A 27,930-nucleotide genomic window follows, 5' to 3' on the forward strand; every position below is an offset into this window, starting at 1 on the left:
TAAACAACTCATCCATATCATACTGCTTATTGATGTAGATTTGCAAATGCCTGTAACTTAGCAGGAATTTCAAATGCACAGGAACCGAGTGTGTTTCCATCAAGCTGCCATTGCCAATCTGAGAGCTGGTACCTTCACGTGTCGCTTCTGAAGAAGCTGATCTCCCTGAACTGGCATCAAATGCTTTCCTGGCAAAGAGATACTGTCAGTGACATTAATACCAACCACCAACCATCCACAACTGCCACATCATCGTTGCTTACAGGAAATGTCCAGTCTCACAGATAACCAGCAAGGCACTGGCACTACCGCTGCTGTGACTGGGCCAGGGTTATCAGCTGCTGGCTCCTTTGGAGGTTCTGCAATTTGGACCATTCCTGATGATTATTAGGAACCAGCCTTGACTGACTGACTCCTGCAAGAGGAATTAACAAGCTAACGAGGGGTCCAAAGGAAGAAGGAAATCCTGCCTAGCACAAAATCCTGCCCTTATTGTGGACCCTGCTCGAAGCCTGACATCTGCACCAGTCTCTCCCTCAATGCCTCACACACTTGTCATTACAGACTACACACTGCTGCACAATGTATTGACCCTGGTTTTGCTTTTGATGACGCTTCTGTCTTTGCCTTGTGTCCTCTCTGAACACTTGTGCCTGCCAATGTTTGAATGCTAGCAGAAGACCTAACCACTAAATGTGACCCACTCAGACACCAAGCGCCTCGTCCCCAGCAGAAGTGCCATGTGGTTATGCTTCTACCAGCTCTGATGAGGCTCTGCTAAATAACACATCAGGTCTGGGACTTCCAGAACAGTCCTTGAAACCCATTTGGAATTGATGAGCTACCAATACCAGGACTGCATACCCACATGTCCAGACAGAAGTGTCTTATAGACACTTAGATCTACTTGGTAATGAAGTTTCTTTCTCTCTGTGAAAAAGCTGGGTAATTTAGAGGTGAATGGATGGATATAGTAAGTATAGATACAGTAACTGTTGGGCTCAATAGGGTCTGAGCCATTCATCTGTACCCATGTACATAACATTGATGTATATCAGCATCATCGTTCAGTGATTTCAAAATTTCATTTTAATGGCTGTTTTTACTACTATCTTCTCAGCAAATAATTAATTAATTAATAATAAATAAATAAATTGGGAACAGCCAGGCACATGGGAATAAACATGTCAACCAAGAAAATCTCAGAAGAAATGTCTAGACTTATCTGTCATTTATAGACTCACATCTTATCATCTCTCTCCTGTTTTACTAATCTACAGTGTACAAGCCACACCTCTGGACATGTGGTAGCATGATCCTTATGATAATATGAAGGGAGGTGAGTTGTCCCTCCACCTATCTTAAGTCCTGTATCTCACTATGACTTGAAAACCAGACATTGTTAGAACTACAAAATCTGGCAAAAAAATGCATCTCTGAAGCATTCTGTTCCCTTTCCTTCTGAGAAGGGAAATGCTTCCAGTCAACAACAAAAGTACCTGAAATCATCTTCATCATTCATGATGCATCTAACCCTCCTTCATTGCTTTCAGTGCTAAGATGCTTTTTACCCCACATGTAGTTATGACAGAGATTACATCATAGTGAAAGAAATGATGCATCACCTAGATTCTGTGGGTGATTGCAGACTAGTATGTATGATATGGTGCCTAAGTCACGTAATTTTTTTGTAGTATTGCTTTGATGAGCAAATAAAAAGGGAAAGGCATGGGATATAAAGGTCTGCTATCACACACAACTTCCATCCTTCCCTGGAACTTCAGCAATAAGGATAATTCACCATTTTACTGCTTGAGTCATCAAATTTTATTACACTTTTGGTAGCATGAATGTTTTCTCTCTAACACTCCTGCACTTGGTGATTTGTAAGGTCTCTTTGTTCAGCTTTGAGCAGAAAAAATACCTGTTACAATCACTCCTCTCTGCTCCCTCTTCCCATGCCTGAGACTTTTAGAGCCTAAAACACATTTAACAAACTGAAGAACCATAATTGCAAGACGTGGGTGCTCTGAACAGTCACACACTTATAATATCATGTACCAACACTTCGGCCCTACAGTAATGGCACCAGTTTTCTGTTTTCAGAAGCAGAATATTTGGGGTTCTTTCCCCAGTCTGATGATCCTTTTAATTGTACTTGTAGAGTGAATTCTTTCAGATTTTTTGCCAGGAGACTTTTTTCAGTTCCAAAGAGCATCAGAGGAATCTTAAGATTCTGTATTCAAACCTGAAATTACTGAAATGCAGGCAATGTGAACCCAACTGCACATCCAGCCACACATTTTTAATTTCATATGCATGATCACACACCATTGTCTTTGTATAAAGAGGAGTGCAGACATTTTGAGACTAAATTTAATATGCGGCCCTGCAATTAAGTAGATGTGCTAAGTCAAAAGTCAGGTTAGAAAGTAGCATGCCAATATGATATGGCATTTCGCCTTTCCCTCTATGCAATCTTTCCCTATTCATACACTAAAGCTTTATGTAACTGGATTTCAACATTACATAACATGTATGAATACATAACAGTGTTCACAGCTGAATCAAGTAAGTGCATGCATTAATAATGGTCTAGTAATAATTTTCTAATGGTTTTGGAGTTAAAAGCTCTGGAGTCCAACTTTAATGACGATTACCTGCAGAACACAGGAAAACACGCACAACCTCTTTGTGTCTCACTCCATCTGCCATTTAAAAAAAGGGGGGCAATATGATGTCAACCCCACTTTGACAGTGTTATCATGGTAGTTAAATTGCTATTTGTGAGTTACATTAAGAGCTTCAAGATAAGAAGATGTTTCAATTATACTTGTTAAACAATCACATTCAACACATCATCATTTGTCTGAGTATCTGCAAAGTGCAACAACTTACACAAGATCAAGGTGCATAAAAACTCTTGGTTTGAGATCCAAAAAATCTCAGAAGGCTGGAAGTGACTCTTATTCACAAAGTCATAGATATGTATGACCATGGAAACACATGCACATACCTGTATCTGTTCACATGTGCTTTTTATAACGTTCCTAGCACCACACAAGCTCTCTTACCTATTCTCAAACACTGTACAATCCAGAAAAAAAGCTACTACAGGAAGCAGCTTCATCCTCCACTGATGCTAAACTGTATGACCCCGGTCTTTGGGGAATTCATTAAATCTTCTTGTAAGCAAACAGTGTTTTATTTGAGCAAGGACAGCGATGGAGGGCATTCCACACACAGCTGTGTGTACATGGAGACAGATACACACTGCGAGTAGACCAAGAAATATGAACACTTTTAAAATTCTGCAAATTATTACTTATTAATTTTCCATAAATCAAAAGAGTTTATGAAAAGTATGTTGCTCTTACTTAATCTCCCACTCAACACCACCTCTTAATTCAATTTATATTATTTTTAAGCACATCTTAAGGTACATTCCATAGCATCTTGCAGGAAGATCAGAAAATACAGCCTAAATAATGTCATGAATCACCAGACTTGAAACAACTCAGTGAGAAAAATAAAATCAACATTTGGGGCAGCCCTTTAGCAGAGAAAAATTCCCTAAGGCTGACACCTCTTCTTTTATGCCACATTCTTACTACTACTTTTGAAAAACATTGCCCACCTTTGGTTAGAGCCAAGACTAACACATTTCAGTAACTAAACTGGGCTTTCAGAATTCTCTAATACGGCAACTAAAAACACGTCCTAAAAAAAAAAATAAATTCTTACATGTGCTAACACCACCACCTTAATGGTGAGTAAAAGCTAAAGCATTTAGTACATACTTTTTGTTTCCTCTTTAGTGTATCTAAGCACATAGGATATTGCAAAACCACTTTAATAAAACTTTGCATTCAGTACCATAACGTAATTTATCTAGCCATCCTTTCTGCTGATTTTTAAAGTTTAAGAAAAAACCCTACTAATATAACCTTAACCTACTGTCCTTCAGTATTTGAGTTACTTAAAAATCCAATCTTTGTTTTTAACTACAAGATACAGAAATACAAACAAAAATAAAAATCGGGAATATATCTTGTGAATTGAAAACCAGTTCACCAGAACTACACCTGAAACACCTTAGTAAAAAATAAGGACCCTTGGATTCTCATATCACTCCCTGCTCCTCCTGCTCCCAAAACCAAAGTGGCCAGAATACAGTCTTTTGCTGTTAAATTGCCAATTCAAATCCATCGGTAATTGGTAATAACTGAAATCAATTGCCACCTTGAAGGCTTTTGGGTTTATGTTAAAGGAATCTGAGGTCCCAGCCTAACTCCTGGAGCAAAGGTGGCCAAAACATGGCCCATGACAACTGATTCAACTTGGCAAGTCCCTTTCGTGGCTGATTCGCAAAGACAAGAAGTAAATGGATATGAAAGGGGAAGTACCTTCGAGCTTTTGCAGGCAGCAGTAACTCTGCCTTGCTGAAAAGCTTTGATGAAATGTGCAAGCAAGCCTACATGACTGTTACACAAATTACTTTGCTACTGAAAGAGTGACAACTCTGAAGATACCAACATGGCAGTATTTATTCACCCTACATGTTCTTCCAAAGAAATCACACGTGCGCCTGTGAACAGCAGAACTAATGACATCTGGTTTCCCAGAGCTTTCTGGTTTGATTGCTGATGTTCATTAAGATGCAAGCACTGAAAAAAGGTCTTCCAGTAGCTGAAGCATCCGTACCATCCCTTTCTCGCACAGACCCTGGTGTTGAGTAGGCACTGGGCTCCTCCTGCAGCTTTTCATTCAATGAGCTCACTAATAAGGTCTTTCTCACCTGCTTCTTGCTTTTGAAGAAACCCTCACATCTCTAAGACCTGTTCCTCTTTTGGGGAACTCTTGGTTCCGAAGTTGTTGTAGAGGGGTGAGAAGCAGGCAGGCAAACAGGCAAATGAACGTCTACGTGCACATGCATATGTGTGTGCATGCACACACACACAACATTCACAGTCAGTCACTGAAGCCTTATTTCTTTGGGAATTTTAAACAGAGAAGAAATGTTTTGCAGTGGTTTTAGTACACAGTAATTCTCATTTACTTTCAAGTGCCTGAAACATTAGCAGAGGAAAATGTCCAGAGATTAGCAGCATCTGGTAAACACTGCACTCTGCTAAAAAAGTAGTTTGAGCTTCATGGAGAATGAAAGTTGTCCAGAACTCCTGGCTAGTGGAGATGCATGCTCAGTAGCCCTGTCTCCCTGAACAGCAGCTGACCATCTCTCCCTGCAGCTGGAGGAGCCTTCTGACACTTGCTCATCGTCTGTGCTGGACACAGACAACACTGCTGAGCACAGAGCACACCGTGGGCACTGCTGCACTCTCCCACCCCAAACTTCAGCACTTCAGCAGCTGTGAATCAGCTGCAAATTTAGGATGTTGAGGATCCTGCCTCTTCTCTCGTAGCCCCACTAGAGATCTGGATGCTACTGGCAGAGCATGGTAAGCAGAGACTAGCCAGTCTCTTCTCAGAGCTGAGCTCTGCCTATTCCACTTCTGTCTGCAAATGACAATATTTAAATTCATGCCATTCAACAGCACACAAAAAACCTCTTCTCTTACAAAAGGCATAGAGGAAGTATTTTAGTTTTGTGTTCTAATGTAATGGGCCAAGAGACTTTGTTTGTTTGGAGTTGCAATTTGATCACTAAAATAATAAGGAACTCACAAAATCAGATTACCAATATCCAAAGTAGTGTATGATCTGAACTGCTGACAGGTGGATGACAACAGTAAGCTAAAGAATTGAAGGTATGTTGCCTATCCATTTGACAACTACTAACAATACCATAATTAAACAAAAAAAAAGCAAGCTCTGCACTATTTATTTGTTCCTTATTTGTTGACTGATCTGTGTTTTACCTGTTTATGTCAGTAAAATAGGATAGTTGTTATGTTTAATGGCATCATATCCTAGGGTAAATATCATTACGGAGTAAGATCATAGCGTTTGTAAGGAAGTGGTAAAATAAAAGAAAAAATCTAAGTCAAGAAAATTTAGAGATCACAGTTAAGGGCGGGGGTGGAGGCTCAGGAATTTATAATCATCATGTGAAAGGATACATCTCCTTAATGCACTTAATGCAGAGACCACACCATTCATTCACTCAGTGGATCCAGGAGTTTAAGGCCATTAAGAATATATATTAAAAAGGAAGTAACTTCATTTGCCACCAGGTATACAGTGCCAGCACTGTTTTGTCATGTTGACGCAGGCAGAGATTGCTGATAAGATAAAGTATTCTGGAATCTACCATACCTCCCTGTAAGCAACCTGCTACATTTCCAATCTAGATGAAGATGTAAATTGTCAGGTCAAAAGATAAGCCACAGGACAAGTTCTAGATACTTCTCTTTTTTGAGTAGAAGCAAAAAGGCTTGCTAAAGAGGAGTGTTGTAACCAACGCCTTACACATCTTTTTATCTGGGATTTAAAAGGAAAATTTAATTGAGGGCATACTGAAAAAAATTTTGTTCACTCTTACACGGTCACTGGCTGAAAAGCAGCACAGGTTGTGCTGGCACTGCACATGACTAGTGAAACAAACACAATGTTTTCTGTCATGTCTTAAGCAATGATGTTCTTGCTTTTGCCTTAAGTGAGGAAATATTCTGAAAAAAACTAAGATTATGTCCCGCTTCTGTTTTCCCTTGGGAAAAATTTAGAGAGCAGTGTCATAACCCAATGTCCATTCTTCTCATCTGCAGATGACAGAATGGAAAATGCCACTTTATTTCAGAAATGAACACTTTTTTCTTCTTCCGTTAGTCATTCCTGCCTACAGGCACAAGGGTTATGGAGATGACTCCTTCAAACTCATGTTTAGAGTACTAGCGCTTCTCCTATCCAACATGCTAATGTGTGTATACTTTGGTAACTTACGCAGCTCAATCTTCCACCACACTAGTTGGCCCCAACGCTATGGAAGACTTAATTCTTAAATCAAGTAGTCCAATGACTTTTATAATTTAGCTACATATTAACATCCAGAAATATCTCAGTGGTCTACTTGTCCTTTCATAAAGAAGACGATCTGATTTTGTGAATCTTTTACCACTTAAATAACCTGTCTGAAACGTGTTCAAGGTCCTCTGCCTACATCAAACTAGGCCAAATCACTAGCAACAGGAAAATGCCCTTTTTGGCTATGAAGTATTGGAAATACAGGAGTGATGTAGAATTTTATTTTCCTTCTCTGCTCCAGAGGCCCATAAGCTCCTACTGTTCCCGTAAGGAATGTCAGGACACACACCGATGGCATCTCTTTTATGCTACTGCCTCTTAAAGCTTCACTATAAGATGGTGCTACTGTTTCAATGAATTAAATGAAAAAAGTGACAAAATCTGCACAAGCAAGGTTGAGCATCTGGATCCCTATTCCTTTGTGAGCTTTCTTTAACACTTCTGTAAGAAATACTAACTGCCACTTAACCAAAATGATAGTCTTACAAATTAAAACATTCAGCTCTACCAGCAATTAAAGAGTGGAGACTCAGTGTCCACTTCTGTGTTTTTATAGTGTCTTTATCACTGCCATTAAAAGATACGGGATTTATTTTTTTAAAGGATCTTCTCCTCCTTTAAGACACTCAGGAGACAGCAACTTGCTGCTGTTTACCAACAGAAAACTCCCCTCCTGGAAAACAACTCAGCCATTATGCAGGTCTACTGGTGCAGGACTCTACATCTCCAGTCCCCACGCCATTTCCAGGACAGCGATGCATGTTTCAGTGATACGCTTTCTCAGAATTAGCACCAGTAACTGTGAGGAGAGAAGTTACCTCCAGAGCTTGGCCACCCTGTAGAGTGGGTCCAGGACAAGCCATGTGTGTTTTGGCAGGACAAAAGAAGGTGGAAGATGCCAATCAATCCAGGCTTTTTCTCCATGAGGTAGTTCCTCATCATTTTCAACAGCTGAGCACACTGCAGTTTAGAATTACATCTGCTGATCAAAACAGGTAAGAAATCTGCTATATAAATACTATCCTTGTGCAGAATGACTTCAGATTTATGAACATCAAAACAGAAGAACAAGAGGCTTCATTTCACTGTGACTTTTCTCCGTGTCTTCCTGATAATGTAAGCAATGAAGCCAAATGGAGAAAAACCACAAAGGTGGCCAGGTGGCCAACTTCATACAGGTTTGAAATTGAAATAGTGTATACATGGCAAAATACTGGCATGCCAACACCAGGATAGAGGGGTGACCTATGGACATCTGCAGCTCTTGAATGCAAAAAGGTATTACTGTGAGGTCTTCCACAAATCAGTAACAGTGACGCTGTATCCTGGACTCCTTGTACCTTGCTATGGAAAAGTGGCAGTAGCCAGCAGGTGGATAGTGTGATGCTCTTTTAAAGCTGCTGCAAGAAAATCACTGTTGATGTTGATTTTTTTCCTTCACTTTGTTTTTTTTTTCCTATTACTATTTTTATTACTACTTGTCAGACTACTTGTCTGAAATACGTTATGAGGCTTAATTTTTTAAGGAATATACAGCATGCTGGGAGTCTGTGATAGAAGACAGTCTGCACAGGCCAACTATCATAATTATGCTATGATTTTATGCCCAGCAGGAAACTTATGATTTGCCACCCAGGAACAAAGCTAAAAAAATGATCTAAGGTAGCCAATTAAAGTTTTCATAAAGAAACCCTCATCTATTCTCAAAACCCAAAATCTCCTTTTATAGCACAATCCTCTTAGCACTTATCTCTCCCTTCCTCATTAATCCAGTTTCACCTAGCTGGCACTGACACATGCAGAGAGGGGGAGGGAGATACACACACATATAAACACACTTTACTTTTTTCCTTCTGTTCTTCTTGACCTTTCTGATTTGGTTCAGCATTTACACTAGCCCACCTGTCTGGCTGATCTCCCCTGCAACGTGCGCTTCAAGATGAAAACCAGAGTTTGATAACGCATGGTGACAAACCTTGCAGAGAGCAAGCAGGCGAGCAAAAGAGAGAGAAAGCGCTAAGGGAAATCGCTTCTAACCAGGATCTGCTGCTGCACAGCTAATCAGGCAGGTATTCAGTTGTTCACTCCTGCAGACTTGCTTAGCATAGAAATAGGCTGTCTGCCCAGGAAGATGAGGTAATGTCTAGGTTTAATGCCAATCTCTGTAACTGGCAGGACACATCGGGTAAATATTTCTGCTGCAGGAGACCACATTAATTTGATTTTGCTACCAATTTTCATTATTGTTATTATTTCTATCACTATGAATATGCATGAGTTTACCTGCTAATGCTGAGGATGGAGAGGGCACAGCTCTCCAGGTGAGGCTGCCTCTGCGCTGCAACATTGCCCCCCCCCCATTCCTCCCTACACTCATTGCTGCCTCCACTTCGTCCTTTCATCTTCTTTGCTGAAGAACCGGACATTTGTCTGCTCACTTAACTACTCTACTCCATTTATGTAGTATTAGATCCCCTTTTCCACTCACAGCATACATTTTTTCCCTCCTTATTGTACCACAAAACCCACCTTCCATTCAGTACTGCAATGCTGTGGTCATCCACAAGTGCTTCTTACACAGGCACTGCTTTACCTGCATATTAATACAGCCACCTCTTCTATCAAACTGTCAAAAATTAACAAAACCACCAAAATATCAAACAAACTTCTCACTGACAAGCAAATATGCAGAGGGGACTTTCCACCCTCTTTGGTCTCTTCCCAAGCGGAAAAGATCTTGAAAGGTCAAAGTGAAAACATAAATGAGAAGTATGAGTCTGTCTGTCCATCCTGGAGCTTCACAAACACAGCCAGAGCTCTGAAACTTAAGAGATGTTTAAAGTAAGTCAGGAGCATGAAAGTCTGCAAACAGCAGCAAGAGGCAAGTGAAACAATCCTGCAGGAACAACATGAACAAATTCTCCATGACATGGTGGCTCCAAAATGGGCAAAGAGTTGGGGGAAAAAGGTTTCATGACAAAGGAGGACATGGACATAAGGTCTAAGAATAGAGTTGCAAACGAGGATTTCCCCCAAGTGACTTATTCTTGCCTTAATTACTCTCTTATTTCTCTATCAGTTAGAACAAAATCAACTAACTGTGCCTTAAAAAAAAAAAATTCCCCCAATATACTACATTTTCAGTTTCCAGGTCATTTGCTTTTGAGCTCTACAGTCTACTTGAAAACAATATCCTTAGGACATAACAGTGCTCGCTGTAGGCTCATATTTGCTTAGAGACAAGGGCAAAAATTTGGTTTTGGCAAATATAAAAATGTTGAAAGTCTTCATGTGGCCTTTATTCAATTTTAAAAGCCTCAAATATAAATACAAACTGGTGTTTTCCTCCTTTTCCATGAGGTCTCTTCAGAAGAGCAGATTCCAACCACCTAAATACTATACATATTAATTTCTTTATATCTTCAGGTTTCTCAGCGTTAAGGGGTACGACTACACTTTCGAAAGTTGCATGCAAACTTGCTCCAGTCTGGAAAGACTGTGACAGCGGGGAGCTTGGGCTGAAAATCCTTTTCCTCTAAGGGGGTCTGTCAGCCCCGGCTGCGAGACAGGCTCACACCACCACCAGTTCCCCGGTCAGAACCAGTTTGCAAGTCCCCAGTTCAGGGCTAACAGCAGCTATCTGCATCCCTCCTTTCAAAATACTCATTTATATTCAGTCATTTTCTTCTGTTCAGAAGTTTAACATGCTTAAAACAATCTTCTTAGTACTAAAACTGAACAAACTCTTTGAAAACTGCTAGCAAATGTCTTGCATTAAAACTACCTTTTTCCTTGTCTCACCTTTCATCTCTTGAATGTCAGCACATATTTTAAATCATATAGGATCAAAGAGGGTGAGGATATGTTTGAGTTCATTCTTTTCTCTTTGAAACCACTATATAGATGAGCATTTCAGTTTAAAATTTGTTACCACTTGTGATCAGCATCCACACACCAAAGACTGCACTCCAGCTCTTCACTTCTTTCCTTCATGCTCCAGGACATGTTGTCTTTTCCAACTGTGCTGTTCCATTTGGTTCCACCATAACCACTCCTTGCACCAGCTTTAATATTTAAAATACACGGTCTACCACATGACAGTAGTATACTAGCTTCCTTGGGGTTCAACCAATTCAGGGCAGACATAATACAGAGTTACCCACTTTTGCTACATACATGTATTTCAATCAAGTTCTTTGTAGTTTCTGCTGAAGAAACTGCTCAGGCATCACAATTACATTACAAATTTGTTTCTGGTTCATCACTACCCGCGATTCAAAAACACAAAAGGAACATTTTATGTTAAGAAAGACTAAAATCTGCATGAAGAGGAGAGGCAGGTGTCATGGTTTCTTTCAGACAGCTCTCTATGGCAAGAAGAACTGAAATTGAGGAAACTTATGTAAATCGTCCATCCAAAGTGAGGTGTGCCTTCTTTCCTCTCACGTGCACGGCATACCAGTGATATCTGACAAACCTGAGACAGAAAATGATCCAGAAACCTTTGTCAGAACTAGAAAGAAACGTGACTCTTTGGCAAGAACGTTGTGACTATTCCCAAGCTGACTACAAGCCAGAGCATGAAGAAAGAAACCCATTTTCAGCATTAGGGATGGGCAGGCACAGAAATCCAACTTGAAGGAAAAAAAAAATCTCCCCTCACTATGAAGAAATGCATAGATAAAATGAAATCTGTAGGCTTGGTGTTACTGGGACCAAGAAATGAGACTCTTTGCCCAGCAAGCTTCAGCAACTTGGGCTGACAAGACAAAGGTAATGGATGTGCTCTGCACACTGTTTTTCCTGGCAGGAGTATGTTCGCATATTGCATGTTCAACTGAGGCCATGCCCTGGCAAAAAAAGACCAGCATGAATTTGACAGATGACACATTAAAATAATTTTTCAATATTTTGTAGCAGAAAAATGTGTCTGTTCAGAAAAAGGCTGGATATGCCCTCTGCAAAACAGTAATGGCATCCAAGTATTGGACATTACCAGATTGCACTGTATACCGAAGTGCTAACACGCATCCTCGCCTGCTTCCATTTGCTGCCAAAAACCCAACAAAACAGGTTCTCATCTCCAGGTCCCTCAAGTTAGCATCTTTCAGAAGGGACAACTTCACTTTAAAATACTGGAATTATTTTTAGCTAAGTCCAATTTTAAGCCATGATGTCACCAATACACAGTAATCAAGGACAGCTGCTTTTGAGTGCCAGTACCCTGACAGGTTGACGATACATCTGTTTTATGCCCTTGAGTCACTCATTCTCTCCTTCTGTTTGAAAGCTCCCTCAAGAGGTTCTTAGCAGAGATTTAGCCACATTCAGTTTCCACCCTGGAGACAAAGTCCAATGACAAAATAAAAAAAAAAGCCACAATTGCGATGAGATTCCTGTTGCAATGCTTGGCCTTCCCAAGGATGCCCAGGCTCTTTCAATAAATTTTCAGAATTATGTCAACAAGAAGAACATGTTTCTCTGAGTCTTTCTGATTTTATTTTTTAGTAGAACAATAGCAGCTTTGTATCACTTCAAAAAAAACAGAGAGAAAGAGGTGGAAAAATTAGTGTCCCCGCCACAAACCAGCTCTGCAGAGAGTTAATATTCTTCACTGCGACAGGCCAAGTTTGAGCCAAAATGTTGGCCTCAGCATGTCCTGCCAAGCAGAGAAAAGAGAGAAGGGCAGAGTGGTGGGTATGCCAGATTCTCTGTGACACGAAGTATGGAGCATATTGTGGGTGCAAGCAGCCGGAGGAGGAAAGCCATGGTTAGGTCTCTGTGATTGCTGGAGCATCTGTGACAATCAGCTGAGGTGGCAGACATTAGGGTGCCTTTAGGACGCAGGAAAAAAAAGCTCTCTTCTTTGCCATTACATGGGAACTCAGAGCAGCACTCTGCAGCTGGAGAAAGGGAATCAGGCCACTTTGTCACTACTGAGCAAAGGTTTTGGTATCTGGAAATGGAGGTCTGGTGGATACAATGAGGGCACAAGGAGAATTTCTTTAAAAAAAAAAAAAAAAAAAACCTCAAGAGGATTTGACAACAGAGTGTACTAAGGGCATCTACCACAAAAGTCACGCAGCAAATCTCACACATACCTCTAGGCTGATGTGAACTTTTTACTCTTTCCCTCCAATCTGCTGAAGAAATTCTCCCAAATCCCCTCAAGTGGTGACAAGTGCTCTTATTCCTGCTGGCTGCCAAACCTCCTTCCTCCCCCAGCTTGCTACAGTAGCAATGCAGGAGTAAGATAAAAGGGGAGGAAGTGTCTCAAACAGGGCCACCATGAATTCCAATCATTGCAAACCAGGTTGATGGATCTTTTCCTGAGAGAAAAAAAGCTTCTGCGTAATTGAAATACTTCTTATTTGCCATGTTCTAATTTTGCATCATATCCACAAGAGATATTCCAAAGATAACCAAAAAGAATATTCGGATCCCTTCAACTCAAACAGAAATTGGGCAGCTGAGGAAAATGATTAAGTGAATAACAAACAAAGCTGCTTTTTTTTTTTTTCTATTTAGTACTTAAATTTTCTCCAACATAAGCTGTCTTGTAAAAATATGTGAAATTTAAAATTTAAAAAAATTCTGAAATGAAATGTTTTGGCAACTTAAAACTTGAAATACTAAAATACTTCCCTAAAAAATTATTTACCAAGTTTGATAGAAATTTGTGACAAGATTGAGTTAGCTCTAACTGTTTCTCAGCAAGCTTACACTTCACCTGCTTTGTGGTTCACGCTCCTGTACAGCTTAGCTTCTCACTCAATCTTCAACAGCAATTTTGCACCAGCAGCTGCAGGTCAAACTACATCAAAGTCCAGAGATCCATGAGAAAACTTGTATTGAGATTGGCCTGTTGTTTTTCAGAGCATCAAGACATCGTTCAGTTCCCACTGGTATTAGCATAGAAAGTCCAAAATTCAAATTGTTTCTTAATTTGTTAGCTAACTTTGTGGCAATTTCAAATACCAAACCCAAGATATTCCCTAGTTATTTCTTCCACATAAAGCCACACGTTTTGTTTTATGCTGAGGTTTTGCAAAAGCAAGTGAACTGACTTTCTACCCTTCTTAAAAATCTTACTACCTGATCTATCGCCACATATCCCTGATGACAAAGTAGTGAGTTGGTTTCTCTGAGACACTCCTGAATCAGGAGCAAGATTCTGATTTTGAAAAGGCTTCTTCACATGGCTCTACCATGCAGATGTCCAGGACTTCTAGAATTACCATTTATTACTTCTTAAAGAAAATGCCTTGATTGCTTCCTCGCCATGTACTCCCAGCCCCTCTTTTGTCTTCTTCTGTTGTACCCTCTGGGTAGCAGACAAGCAAGAAAAAGCAGTGCAGACATTCTCACATAGCTAATCTTCATGAACCAACAGTGTTTCTGACAAGCCATTACCTACAAACTATGGCTATTACTGGAGGAAAGACATTTTTCAGCTACTTACAAGGATACAGCAACAGCTTAAAAAAACCCTGACAAGAACATTGTATGCATCACTTCAAAACTTTATGCTAGCCTGTATCATCTCCCAGCAATCTTACCTCTCCAGGGAATAATTTTTCTTTTTTTTCTGCTTAGTGTCTTGTAGTTTGCACACATAGGCTGTAAAACCAGGCTCTCTCCTGAAGATGAACAAGTTAACTCATTGGAAGTAGCAAGCCTAAAGGCTGATGAATACAAAATATTTGCTGAAACCAGTACAAAACATGTAGTATTTTTTTTTGTCAACATGGAGCTCTAGTTTTCAAAGGGACTTCTGACAGTCCCTTTGCATTTACCTTCAATTTCTTTTCCTTGTGCAAATTAATTTAAGAGATGTGACAGAAATTAATACTAGATTATTTTAGCCCTATCTCCAATTCCACTTGTCCTTCCACAGATCTGTGTGCTCCTCCTTGCTCACTGCCTGCAGGCAATGCATGTAGCTAACGATGGCCCCAGTGAAAAATAATGGCTTCAGCAAAACCAGACTGACTGATTTGGCACCATTTCAGCTTAGTGAAGATCATATGAAAAAAAATGTGAATTACGATTTCAACCACCCACCCGTGCCCACTCGTGACACTGTTTGCTCACACTACCCACGCTGCAATGCACGGATCGGTTCCAAATTACCACCTCTAAGAGAAAGAGATGAGTGGAAAGTTCCCCAACCTTTTCAGAACAGTATGGTTTAACATCAAAATACCTCCACATACAACACTACCTTCCTTATTTCTAACCACATTTCTTTCTTATATGCTTATAGACTATTTATATTTTCAGTAACAAGTCATGATACCATCCTTTCTCTAGAATCTTTAGTGGAACTCAGCATATGACATTAAGATCAAGGAGATCTGTTATACTAAGGTCTAACTTAGCCTTGTGAAGTTATCACCACTGAGTGGAGATGGCTAAAACAAAGTCAAGCTGGACAAACAAAATCTGCTGGAAATGCACCAAAATTTACTCTTTAAACACAGCATATCATAGACTGCTGGTAAGTCTCAGGTCTTTCACCACTATGATACCTGCTTATTAAAGCCATTTCTTAACACAGTAAGCTCATTAAAATGTTCATTTAAAATGAAATGGTTTTCACTGAAGACAGTCTACCCTGTAATCTTGACACTCAAACTCCAGTAGCCCTTAGGACCAGAACTGAAGTCCCTTCAGCCTCTCAGATTTGGAAGACTGCATCTGCAACATCCCCAAATAACAGATTTTTTTTTCCCCTTCCCTTTGGGATATCCAGGAAAACACAGACAAGGGGTTTTATTTCCCATTTTCACTGAATATACGTTTTCATGCCAGCCAAAGTGAAAGCTAACACAGTTGGAATACAGTAAATGTCAATATTTAATCTGGCCTTTCCTCTCCAATTTTTTAAACCACAATGCATCATCTCAGCATGATTAATAACAACTCTTCTGTTGCTTTCCCTGAACCGACCTGAGGTATTTTTGTTGCTAGGTAATGTTTTGTTGTGAGCTGTCCTCCCAACATAGGAAAGATTAAGAGATCTCAGATGGAACCAAAGACGGCATGCCAGTAATCACAGCTGAAAGACGCTTGCACTTGACATCTTGAGATGGGAACAACATGTCTATTGTTTGCAGCCATCAGTCCTTCACTATAATGTATGACAGACAAAACCACCTACCTTGTCAAGAATTGGGAACCTTGTCAAGAAGTCATTTGTACTGATTGGATAAACAAAAGGGGAATCTGGCAAAGTAGGTTCACAAAATAAACAAAATATCCTAGAAATGGCCCATATTCGCCATTACATTCCAGAGTAAAAAGGAGCTCTCAATCTACTTTAAGTGGCTGCAGGAGGATCCAATACTCATAAAGAAATCTTGCATTGACCTCAAGCTTCCACAGCAGCTTTTATAAGAATACAACGTGGTGCTGCCAAGGGAGCGGGTTTAGCCAGAGAAAAGAGAATTTTGGCCAAGACATTCCTCCATCTGACTAATCCTTGGCTTTCCAAGAGCCTGTCGGAGCCACTGGCAGCTGATTCAAAAAACCTAACACCTTTTCAGACCCAACCTATATGAGATAATATTTCAGCAGCCCCAAATCAGGAAAAAGTGTAATCACATTGTACAGTTCCTCCAGACTTTAACTATTCTTTTGCTTGACCGGGACATTTATTCTAAGACACTTTTTCCATGCAAGGATCAACATTCTTATTAGAGTATTTACAAAAATACAGTCATATCTCTTGAGTTTCCCAGCAATACCCTTGGCAGAAATAAAGGAAGCCAGACTGACAGAAAAGTTATACTCCAAGATTACTGTGCTGTATTCATTGCCAAAGGGTAATTTGTCAATGCAGTTGACAAATTGAAAAAGGGGAACATTTTTAGTGCCAGCCCCAGAAAACAACAGAAGTGAAAAACAATGCTCATTCTGTTACTGAAAATATCACCATATAGCCTGTAAGATAAGGAGAGTAAATACAAGGGAAGAAAAAGAAGTCACTGCACAAAGGAACTTAACTCCTTAATCTTATATTCTTTAAGACTATCTGAGCAAACAGAAGCAGAGTCTACTCTCCCCAGTTAACAAGCTATTTGCGCATTCTGGTGGCACCTAGGCTCCCATCAGGAGTCAGAGATCCTTTTGTGCTAGGCACTGTAAAAACACTTACTAAAAGGACAGACAGCCCCAAAGGCTTTATTATCTAGAATAAATAAATTACCATGAATTAAGACTCAATTTTCTAGCAGTATGGGTAATTAAACACCGGAACAGGTTGCCAGGTGGTAGACTCACCATCACATGGAGTCTTGAAGACTGTATTTCTCTCTAAAAAATATGCTTCCAACTAATTTATTGGAAAAACTAAATGACTAACTCTAACAAGGAGGGTCAGGCTGAATAATTAGAGTGATCAGTTCCGACCCTTGAAGCCATGAATCCCCCCCTATTCAACCTCTTATTGTTAAACCAAAGGCAGATAATTAATAGTACCACACTCAGCTGCTACTAATACTTACCATTCTGCATAAGGTAACAATGAGAACTTCAGAGCTTCAGCCACTGGGAGTAAGGTTTTCCCCTGCTGTGCATCCCAGTTCTATTTTCTTCCTCAAACTGTAGCAGTCCTCCAAAGTGTTATACCACAACAAGAGACATTGGATAGGATGGAACAATATTCTATGGCAATACAGAGAATTTTACTTCTTCAGTGCCTAATCTAGTGAGTGTTATTTGGCTGTACCTGGTTATGGTGGCAGCATCTCCGCAGATCTGGAACCCTAAAGGAATTTTCCTGCAGTTATCTAATAACACTTTTACTTTCTTTTTAGCATAGTGTGTCAATCACAGGATTCAGGCCCATATCGCAGTTTATCCAGATGGTCATCTTAAACTTTTGGTGTGATCTCTGTTCTGATCTCTTTTCCGAATGTGCCATGCAACAATTTAATCCAAATTGTTATTGACCCCGCTGGGGTCAATATTATAGAGGACGTACAAATGAAATTCCAAGGCCTTTTAGACCCTCAAATTAGACAATCTAATGAAGTCCTTTGGGCTCTAAATTCTGTGAAGCTGATATAATGGCTTCTCCATGGACAAAAAGTATCCAAAACATTATTTTCTACTGTATATATAACTATTACTTTCCGTTTAATTAATACTAAACAGCTTAATCTTCATTATATGTCTCACTGTGTCTATGCAACTGCCATGGCTACTTGGAAGCATTAAACTACATGTCCCCAATGACTTCTTAATGAACAGCATTCTTCTACCGCAAGTCTGGGAGCTACTCTTCTTTTATTAGCTGTATGACAGACCACTGTGCACAGGTGGTCAAAAACAGTGTGCTACATGTATACATTACTCATATGAGTTACCATATTAACCAAACTCAGAAATGCAGAGCAACATTAAAATAAAATGGATTTCTTCAAACAGCGTTCTTCTCCTGGATTAATACACGTCTCTGTGAGATGTTTTGCTCCCTTAGGCCCCCAAAACCTTCCTGGACCGCAGCAGAAGGAAGGTAGCAGTAAGACCTTCAAGATTATGCTGGGTTTTGTTATTGTAGCTTTAAGAAAGCTGGCAGACTGCTTGCCACATCCCACACCCTTCCCACATCCCTGCCAGTTGTCTTGAAGAGTGAAGACAAATTAACCTTAAAAACCTGAGGTAGTCGGCCAGCAGCTGTGGAAATGCTAAAAACAAGGAATAGTTGAGCCAGCCAAATCACTTCATTTCCTTAGGCAACAAGAAAGAGAACAGGGAATGGGCAAAAACCTTTAGGACACAGGGGACTTTGGGTATAGATATATCTTTGTGCTTGAGGGTAAAGTACTCCCTTCCTGAATCAGAGAAGGGAAATAGACAAGAGAAGTTGGTGTTTCAGGTTAAAAAACCTCAAAAAAACCCAAGAAAGCCCATCATACTCAAAATTCAGCAGTTTTTCCTTCTTTGCTTGAAAGTCACTGACCGATTATGACTTTTATCGCATTCTCATTCTAGTTTGAATTCTAGACATGATGCAAAGCACAAAGAAAACAAACCTACTCCTATCAAAGAAAAACAAAACCAAAATCCAGCAACCCACATAACCACCTCTTTTCAAAAAAGCTCTGCTTATAAAACATTAAGAGAAGAATCATTTGCGTCCAAATACCATTTGAACTGGCATCGCTACCCAGAAACGCTGCCCAGCATAATCAATAAGACAGATTCTAACCTTCAGGGATATTTTAATCATCACAGCCATCCATGGTTATCAGCTCAAATTATGTGTCCACCCCTAAAACATTCTTCAAGGAGAGTTCACTGTACTGGCACTAGTTTTAGGGCATGTATTTTACGATGTAACAAGTAGCTACAAGTCTAAGAGGACTGTGACATTTCCAAAATGGCATAGGCATGCCACCCTCCTATAAAATATAATAAAAATCTATGTCAGATCAGTGCAGGGGCTAAAGTTTTATGTGGAGCAGACATCTGCCTGGTAATCACCATCAGCATAAAGCCGGGTTGAACACTGCAGCAGGAACATCTTAGGTGCTATTTGTCCAGCAGGGTTTATGCTGGTTTCAAGCCCAAGTAAGCTCCATCAGTGCAAACAGCAGCTTTGCCTCAAAAAACAACCAACCCAAACCAATCCACCCTACATTACTACTCAGGACAGTTACACCCGAGTTACACAGCCTCTCTCTCCGGTCTAGAGAGAAGCAAGGAGCAAGGCCAGACAGCTCTGGAGAGGGAACCTTCTAGACAACCCAGACACTCTCCACAACAGCACAGTTATCCAGACCTGACTCATCTCACGTCTGCAGCTGAGCCACTTGCACTGCACTTTACTGTAACTGCCATCTTAAAAAAACCCAAACCAAACCAAACAAAACCCCTTTCAGTCACAGATAGGCATCATCTGCTTAATATAACCATATCACTCCTTTCCAAATTTGAGAGATGAAAGGCTTCTCTTTCAAAAAGCTGTGAGACAGCAAATAAAACATTGTGATAAACGAAGTTTCTGATCAGCAGGTGCCTCCTGTGCTGGCAACAAGCAAAGATACTCCTGTCTGTCAGCAAACACGGCAGCCCCCGAACAATGAGGGCTCCCACCTTGGGGGCTCTGCCAGAAACACTATCACCACCAATATCAAGTAGCTGGCAGCACATGGCGTTATGAGCAGAGATTGCCCAAAGGTCACCGAACATTTACCTTATGGTTAAAAGCCAAAATGAGATTATCCCCACGGATGCCACCTAATAAACACACACCAGGCTGGAAGGGATGCCAACGTGTCTGGAGCGATAACCACTCACAGTGATTGTGCTGGCTGGCAGGAGGGGAGCGTGAAGAAGGAGCCCGCCACGTCTGTGCAGCCCCGCTTTGGGAGGAACTCCAGACATCCCCACCACCTGCTTTACAGTCCTTGCATTGCATTTTGGTCTTTAAAGCCTTGCCCTGCACACAGCTCAAGCGGTGCCACCTGAACTGCCACAGTGTACACGAAGTAGCGCTGCTTCTTCTCATCTCTCAGCAGAGATTTCATTTGGTGGATATTTCAGCCAAAGTCTGCAGACTAGCACAAGAGTTATTACACAGAAAACCTGTGCAGCAGACACCTAAAATGTGGGCAGTCCTCAGGAAAAGGACATTCCTGTTGGAGAGAGATCACTGCAGAAAAGCTCACTTTGCAGACACTCCAAAGGTATTATTTAAAAAAAAAAAAAAAAAGCGCAGAAAAAATTCCCTCTCTCTAAGAGGAAAGGCCTGAAGAAACTATGGGGAAAGGGCTGAAATGAGATCCTTCAGGGGTTTTTTCATTTTTCACTTGCAAACATAATTTCTATGATGCAGAAATGTAAATACATAAATAACAAGTGGGTACTATGCCAGGGAGGGATATTATTTCACAGCAATTCAACAAGGTACAACAGAGTGAAAAGTGACACACTGCATAAAGCTGTCATAGATAAAACCATCCGGCACTCTGGCAAGGACCAAATGCTCAAGAACTCCAGGCCACAAGCCTGGCTGATTTCCGAATAAGGCACCATCTTGTCCTGAAACCTCCTCTGCCATCCCAATGTGTTGACAACCGAAATTCACAGGTAGCTGTTGGGCGGTGACTCTGCTGCCAACAAGGAGACGGATTTGCAGCTTGCCGTTACGTCCGCCCGCTCCTCTCGCCACCCCTTCCCATCCCCTCGGCAATGGCCCACGCTGCCACCCCCATCTGCTGCAACCCCGCCAACCGCTTCAGTAGCTGTGACACCTTGCCCGCTCCTGGCCCTTAACATGGTCGTGTGCTTGACCCAGGCCAACACACTGACTCACCAGCGCTGTACTATCAATTAAGTGGACCTTTATTAAGAATAATAAGGGGATACAGGGTGCCACAATGCTCAGTATTGGGTCATTTCTGCCTTTCTTCCCTCCTGCTTTTCCACCACCAACTCCTCCCCTCTTCAAGGGATGCTGTAAGGCCTCTTCCTTCAGATGACTAGCTATAGAGCTTATGTTTACATAAAATCCAAAAAAAGCCTTTGAGGAACATGTTATTTGTGGCTAATCTTATTTGTGTCTAACATAGACACCACTGATAATGGTTCTCCTGCTGTTTGCAATGTCCTGACACAGCACCAGCAACACACATCTCACACACACCTAACAACTTCTATGTCCAATCTGGGGAAACACCACCAGAAAAATAATTAATCCTGCTCTGGCAGCTCAGGATCAGATCAGTTAAATATACCTATCTGCTCCTGGGAAACCCTCTCTCTTTATGAATTATTGAAAGGTAGATTCTGAGTTGTTTAAATAATTTTAGATGTAGCCTCTGGGGTTCTCAGAAGCAACTGAAGGCAGACAGTACTGGTCCAAAAAAAAAAGGTTAACATTTTTTAGGATCATGCCCGTACTAATAGCAAATGCCTTTTTGAAACAACTGGCGTTTTGAGTTTGTTGCCTTCACAACATCAGGAAAACAAGTGTCACACCTCACACCAACTAATAATGAGCTGACTTCACCTAGTCAGTGGACAGACATTTGCGTGGCCCCAAGAATATCCCACTGTTCACCCTACACCAGCAAAAGGCACCATATGGCCTACTATATTGGTGTCATATCTAATTTCTGAAATTATGTAGGGCACTCTTTCAGAGAAGTAGGTCGCTGTGATATTTTGGATGCAAAGGTCTTCCACTCTTGGAGACCTGAATCAAACTTTCATGTAAGCATAGTGCTTGTTGCTATGACATAATTGCAAGCTTGTTTATGTTATGAATACTGTGTAATGAAGTCTGCATGCAGTCTCCTCTATTCTGGGATTGAAAGTACTTTGACTTATGAATTATGGCAAACATTTTCAGTCTGGGTATCTGCTGTCACAGGAACTATTTGGAAGGCAGTGGGGCAGAAAGGCGTGCACAAGGGGAAGGTGCTCAAGGACGTGATCAAAGGAACAAGAGTACTACTCAAAAAGCAAACCCACCAAAATAAAAAAGTGCATGAGGTACTATGTTCCTTAGATTCCTCTCTGCTTAAGACAAGGCTATTCCTAGTAACCCCCCGCCCCTCTCCAAACTAAACTGTTAACTGTGCATGACAGTCACTGATGTGACTCAGTAATACATCAGTCCCTCGATACACATCCGTTTAATTTGAGACAATACACCAAGTCATCACTATTCCTTCCCTTCCCCACAGCTGGCACAGCCATCTAGTCCTCCCTAAGAAGGGGGGTATTACCAGAGTAGGCAACAGTGGCATGACCCTTCACAAGTTAATTTGCTTTTAGACCCCAGTGCAAGAAAGCAATGTTTGGGTTCCTGGGCACGTATCATAACCATAATTTCCCCATCTGAGGTGGCAAAAGGAGCAGCTCTGCTTTACACAAATGCTCTTCAGTACTGATCTGAAGCTTACAGATAGAAGATGGGTTAACATTTTCTTTTCTAACTTGCATACTCCCATTCCCAGAATATACATATGAAAAAGAAGTAACTGTCCTTCTCCAGTTGATTCAATCAGAAAGGCAGTAAATATCTCAACAGGATAGCTTCACCCAGAAGCTTGGGAGAAGAGTCTTGGGAAAGTCTTGGCACTGTTACTGCCCTCCCCTGACCAAGTCAGTATTTTCACTCTTAACAGAGACATCTGCAACTTTATTTTAAATGAAGTCTCAAAAATTGTGAACTATTTCAGGTGGGTAGATAGACTAAGATAAAACTACAGAATGAAATTTAAATAGTCTAAGAGATAATTCTTCAGGAGCATGGGAAAAACATCACTTAAGAGTGGAGTATTCAGCACCACAGCATTAGCTGCTCTACCTGAGAGCATAGCCGGGTTTCTGCTCTCAGAGTGGAGCCAAAAAATTTGATTTCATAAAAGCCATGTACAAAACTTCATTTCTCCTCACAAGGAAAAAGTACTGATTTTTTTTTTCCTCCAGAGCTTCAGAAGGGAATTTTTCTTATATTTTCCTTAAGTTTGTAACAAAAGGCAGTGGAATTAAACATATACTCTGCCTAGAAAAAAAGCTGGGTATCAGAAGGGCCAGAGAACTGTATAAAATAGTTTGTAAAATGTTTGTAAAAAGTTACAAAGGGATTAACTGCATGACATGCTCTAGTATGGAAAAAGAATGGAGAGGCTAAAGCTATGTTTGAAAAGGAAACAAAAAAAAAATCAGATTATCTAAGGGCAGACCACCATTTAGACTTACTTCAGGGTTTAGAAACCAGATCCAAACATTACTGAATGACTCTCTCACAGGTGTAGACACCACCACTGAGAAGCCAAACTCCAGTCATTACTTTCTCTCTAACATTACACACAAGTGCACATGCCCTAGCACTCCCTGCAGCTCCAAAAGCCAAGCTTCCCAAAGATACTTCTGCAATCAGCTGCAGAGGAAACCTGTTTGCACTTCTAGGCATCCAAGGTGGGGAGCCAAAATTGTGAGAAGGCTTTGAAGGACCATCAACCAAGTTATTTAGCCTGTGTCCTCACTGCAAGGTGGCTGCAATACAAGCCTCAGTGAACAGAAGGAGCTGGGCTCTTTACTCGACCCTACCTCCAAGCAGATCAGCCCATCTTGAGGACAAAGCACCAACAAATTGCATTGAGAAAGTTTTATGTATAGATAGGAGCAAAGCTAAGGGAAAACACCTGTGAAACCAAGTTAAGACAGAACCTGGAGTACTGAAGAGGTTGTATCCAAATCAAAAGGAAAAAAACATTTTATCTTGCTATTCACATTTTTATAGCAGAAATAAACACAGAGTGCCTTTGACAATAGCTCCAAAATCAAGAGAAAATTGTTACAAGAGGGTGAGTAAAATAGAAAGCACTCACCAGCAGAGATCTGCATTCAGCCAGAGGAAAATCAAAACAAAACACAGATGTAGGGCAAGTTGAGCGCTAGAGAGGTGCCAGAGGTCCCCATAAGGTACTGAGGTACACCAACCGAAGCACATTTAAGAGAATACCAGCAGCTTAAGGCTACACTATCATACTTTTTCAAAGTCAAACTAAAAAGCTACCTTACTACAGCATTTATCTTTATGAACAAGCCTCTGTGCTGCCTCTGGTGATCTGCATATTGTCTGCATTGTTTGCCAAATGCCATCAACAACCTCTCAAGGCCATTTAAAATCGGTAACATGCTGTATCTGTTTTAAATTAGCTGAGCAGGTGTGTATGGGTTCTTAGGAAAAGAGGTCTGGCTTAAGCAGGAAGAGTAAAGCCTTCAGTAAAATAATAATAACTGGAAGATAAACATGAATTTGAAAAACCACCAAGGCAAGAAAATGATCTCGAGTTGTAAGTCAAAGAGAGCTAAGTAAAAAAGCACAAAAGTGCATTTTGCTGTCAGCCTCTATGGGCCAAATCATGAGACGTACTGAGTGTTTATTTGCTAGGGACAGCAGTTACACAAGGCACCCTTCCTCTCCTGCTGCCTTACGTAAGCTTCCCTGTCTAGACACAAGCTTGACTTTGACAGAACATGCTGGTCCTACACTTTTCTTGGGACTTTCCTCACCATCTGGAAGCTACAGGGGAACAACAATGCACTTGACAGGGACTCTGCCTCCCCTTCAGCTGCTTATACAAAAAGTCAGTGCTTTTAAGTATTCAGTGGAGGATGAAAAGAGTAAAAATCCACCTGCTCGGATTTAATTTCTTACTTCAGTGATATTTCCAAGGGGTTGATCTGTAATGCCAACATAGACAAGAATCAATATTCCTCAGTTACTTCTGCAAATAGAAAACAGAATCTGGATCAGCCTAGAAAATAAACAGAGAAAGGGAAAAAAGGAAAAGAGAGGTAATAAAGGACAGGGAAACTACACGTAAGCAGCCTCATTTTATATAAAACACCTTCTATACCTCACACACTTTTTCAAGGTTTCCTGGCAATAACAAATGGTATTTTGTTCTTGGGAAATAACATAGTCTAAATCAATGACATGTTGAACTCTAATACAAGAATGCACTGAAAGTAACATATGGGTTTGGTTGAGGTCACAATAATACCTTTGCTAGACAAGCTAAAATTGCAACTTTTGCTGGAGTTCTGAGAAAAACTGGCATTTTAATAATTCTTAAGGCAAAATCAGGGCTGAAGAGTCTCTATTAGATGTCAGGAATTGGTTCATGTATCAAGTTATGTTTTTCCTTTTACTAAAAATACAGATACACACAAAAGGAAAACAGCACAGCCAATATTCATAGCACTGAAAGTTTGTTTTCTGGTAGAAGATAAACAAGAACAAAAGATAACAAAGTTGATCTCCTAGTGGAAAACATTTGGGCGTCCCTTCAACTTTTGTCTGGCCATTATTTGACCAATACTTGCCGATCCTGATCCAGTGGCCTGACACGAGCCAGCCTGTGTACAGACAGATGCAGCACAGGACTACAAAAAGAAGACACAGTTTTGCATACTCTAACATATTTCCAAATGCTAAGCAAAAACTCAAAACCGAATAGGTTTCTGAAAATTATCCTCTGGAGCCTGTGCAAAGCAAAGCAAATATCATATGAGATCAGCCATAAAATAAAGGGGGAGAAAAAAGCATGCTGTAGTTATAAATGGCTTGTTAGTGGAGTTCAAAAGCAGGGCAGTCTGAGATTGATCAACTTGGCTGTCACCAGTGGGAACTTCTATAAAGGTTTTTGGCAGAGGGGCTAGGATGGGATGATGAAGGTATTTGCTCAACTAAGAAAAAAAAAGGAAATAATAATGTTTAATGAAATATATATTAAAAGATATTCACAAACATGTTTCATGGTAACCCTATAAACTCAAGAATTTTCTGCAGTGACACAGGAGGACTGAAGGAGCTGTTGAAAGGAGGAACAAAAAGTATTTTATTCTTATGTATATATAATAAAAAACACCCTTGGCTTTTGTAAAAAGCCAGTTAAAAACTGTTTGGCATCTCCCAAGATTCCTCCTCTTTGATCTCACTGCCAACATGATCCATACTAAATGAAGAAGCAGAGCTTACACTATATATCTGTCAGTAAGAGGCAGGAGAGGCATTGGGAGAGGCATCAGGAAGGAACATCATGACATTCTCACCCATGTCATTTTTGCAAATCAAGGCAGAGCTTGCTATAAAAGGAAGAGGAGGACAAAAAGCCATCAACTCTGTGTGAAAGAGCTGTTAAGTAATGGGTGAATAATGCAGAACAATACGATTAAACAAAGTGCCACTGTTCACTACATATAGGGGTGTGTGTATATATACACATGTACACACACATGCAACTCTCTGGTAGCAAAGAAGAAGAACAGGGTCCGAGTGCCTAGACTGCCCATGTGGAACTTCTATCATCACCCCAAATTGCCAGTGTTCATAACAGCTGTGATTCTGGGTCCTTATAATCTCTCCATTATAGATTAAGTGATATTTTCAGCATAGCAGTCTCAGGAGAATAAGGAAATCAAGGAAAGAAGAGTACAAGTGACCCTGTAACAGGAGTGTAAACCAGCCAACCATGGAGACAGCGGCCCTTTCATTCTCCCTGGCAACTTTACAGCTGCACAGTGGCCAGAGCAGAGTCAGTACCTGCCACCGTAAGAAAATGTGGAGAAACATATTTAAGGAACAATAAAACTCAAGTTAAAGAAATGATGGACGGACCTTAATTATTCTGCAGTTAGCCAAACAAAATGTCTGGCCATATAGCTGAAAGTGATGAACCACTGAGATCTGAATGTTCATAAGAATTATAAGAGAGAGGTGAAAAGCTGAATATATCCCATATCAGCATCCGTTTGAAGTGTTAAAATTGCTGCAAGTGGATAGCTTTGAACAGCCTGCATGAGATCTCACCTCTATGTGTATTGTACAAGTGTCCACACCACAAAGCCATCGGCCCAGCTGGCACTCTTACTGTTATAGCAAAGAAGTCAATACTTCAACATGACCTGAAGACCAAATACATAAAAGGTATTTGCTGCTGAGAAACTATGCTAGGCAAGCTTGTGGTAGCAGCGTCCGTATGTTCTACTCATTACAGTAGAGTAATGTACTCAAAAATACGAGTCAGGTACTATAACATTTCACATTTGGCATAAAAACAGGCATTTCTTTTAATAAATAATGGACTTAAACACTTTATTTCCTTCTCATTTCTAAGCACTTAGAGCTCCTAAGCATTTTTCAGGAATGTTAGTAAGACACTCCTCAAACCCAAGAGTTGAAATCCTCATGAAATCCTGTGATGCTAGTAGACAGGTCCTCCAGTAAGAAAGAAGCAAATACCATGAGGCAGGAACAAAATCAGAAAGTTAGCAATACTTTTGCATAAGCAACTTCAAGATCATCATCCACAGAAAGGCAAGAGGACAGCAATGCATATTCTTCTTGCCCAAATCCCAGAGTTCAAAGCCAATAACCCATTTTAAGTAAGGCTCTCTGGGCTCTTGTAGAGTAAG

General features: G+C 40.6%; 1 protein-coding gene across 5 annotated transcripts in view; it reads right to left on the reverse strand.

The window, feature by feature from the left end:
• The window catches only part of LDLRAD4 (low density lipoprotein receptor class A domain containing 4), a 294,721-nt gene that overhangs the window by 96,635 nt on the left and 170,156 nt on the right, over positions 1-27,930 (reverse strand). Inside the window, exon 1 of one of the 5 annotated variants that reach the window (XM_074877803.1) lies at positions 24,336-24,500. The exons of the other annotated variants lie outside the window; for them this stretch is intronic. Within the exon in view, the coding sequence (XP_074733904.1) occupies positions 24,336-24,351 (16 nt within the window). The 5' untranslated portion in view covers positions 24,352-24,500. Of the gene's footprint in view, positions 1-24,335; positions 24,501-27,930 lie in introns of those variants that run through there. 5 annotated transcript variants of the gene reach the window in all.

The sequence above is a fragment of the Strix uralensis genome, chromosome 1 (genome assembly GCF_047716275.1).
Source record: "Strix uralensis isolate ZFMK-TIS-50842 chromosome 1, bStrUra1, whole genome shotgun sequence".
NCBI lineage: Eukaryota > Metazoa > Chordata > Aves > Strigiformes > Strigidae > Strix > Strix uralensis.